Here is a 1,159-nt window from a genome sequence, read left to right on the forward strand (position 1 = left end):
ATGAACAGAATCGGTGACAGAGGGCAGCCTTGGTGGAGTCCAACTCTCACTGGAAATGTAAGCCTCTCTGGTAAGGTCTGAATAGACCTTACCAGAGAGGCTTAGAAGTGTGACCTCCCCAGTTGAAACATACTTTGCGCTCCCCCTTTTAAAATAGGGGGACCCCGGTCCGTCTCATTGGTGAGTGGGGGTTATCCCCCTTGGATAATGGTAGGGAAACGCTGATTTCTGTGACCATTGTGGGGTTTTAAATGAGGGGTACCAACATTTTTGTCCACGTGTGCATGCATAAACACATACGTACCTGCTGCCAGGGAGACACAGCACTGCTCCTTCTGCCCAGTGACTGAGCTGATGCGGTATGGGACGTCCTCAAGGTTCGCTGAAATGGGCGGAAGGACAGGAAAGCGTGCAACAGCACACATCTGGACTGAGCCCAGCGCCAGGTGACGGACAAAAGTGGAACCGTTTTGGATGAAGCTGTTTTAGGACAGAGAAGGTTTGTCATCAAATCTCACTTAATAAAAATAATTAAAAAGTATACCGTAAGAAGTTCTAGAGCACCATGGCTAGATGGAGAACTGTGTAATCTTATGTCAGAGAGAGATGTGGCAAAGAAAACAGCAATTACTGTATGTCAGGAATAAAGAACGACTGGGAAACATAAGTTACCGGTGCTAACAGAAAAAGAAAAGCTTATATTCCCAAGTAAGACTACAGGAAAATGGAAATTGTGGGTAACTTTAAATCACATAATGGGAAAACACTCAAGTCAAAATCCAACATTTGTGGAGACCAGTGGTGGGCACAAGCCCGCTAAAGCGCAAATRCACTAATTGTGGACCTAAATATTTCATTTGTACTTRAGCGGACTTACTGATTATTATAATTTATAAGCGATTTGCGCTTTCTAAAATGAAAACGCAGTACTGCTAATAACTAATTATCTATCAGTCTTCATCATCTTGAACAGCAGAAGGTACGGCTGATCACTTAAAACAGGCTGAACACTTAAAATAGGCTGAACACTTAAAATAGGCTGAACACTTAAAACAGGCTGAACACTTAAAACAGGCTGAACACTTAAAACAGGCTGATCACTTAAAACAGGCTGAACACTTAAAACAGGCTGAACACTTAAAACAGGGGCAGAACACAA

At 43.0% G+C, this 1,159-nt stretch overlaps 1 protein-coding gene across 1 annotated transcript in view; it reads right to left on the reverse strand.

Moving 5' to 3' along the window:
- The window catches only part of LOC106523907 (glycogen debranching enzyme), a gene marked incomplete at its 5' end in the record, with an annotated part of 57,066 nt that overhangs the window by 24,635 nt on the left and 31,272 nt on the right, over nucleotides 1–1,159 (reverse strand). Inside the window, 1 exon segment of the mRNA XM_014017485.1 lies at nucleotides 305–480. Coding sequence (XP_013872939.1) covers nucleotides 305–480 — 176 coding nt within the window.

Source organism: Austrofundulus limnaeus, unplaced genomic scaffold, assembly GCF_001266775.1.
Source record: "Austrofundulus limnaeus strain Quisiro unplaced genomic scaffold, Austrofundulus_limnaeus-1.0 Scaffold169, whole genome shotgun sequence".
In the NCBI taxonomy this organism is placed as follows: Eukaryota; Metazoa; Chordata; class Actinopteri; order Cyprinodontiformes; family Rivulidae; genus Austrofundulus; species Austrofundulus limnaeus.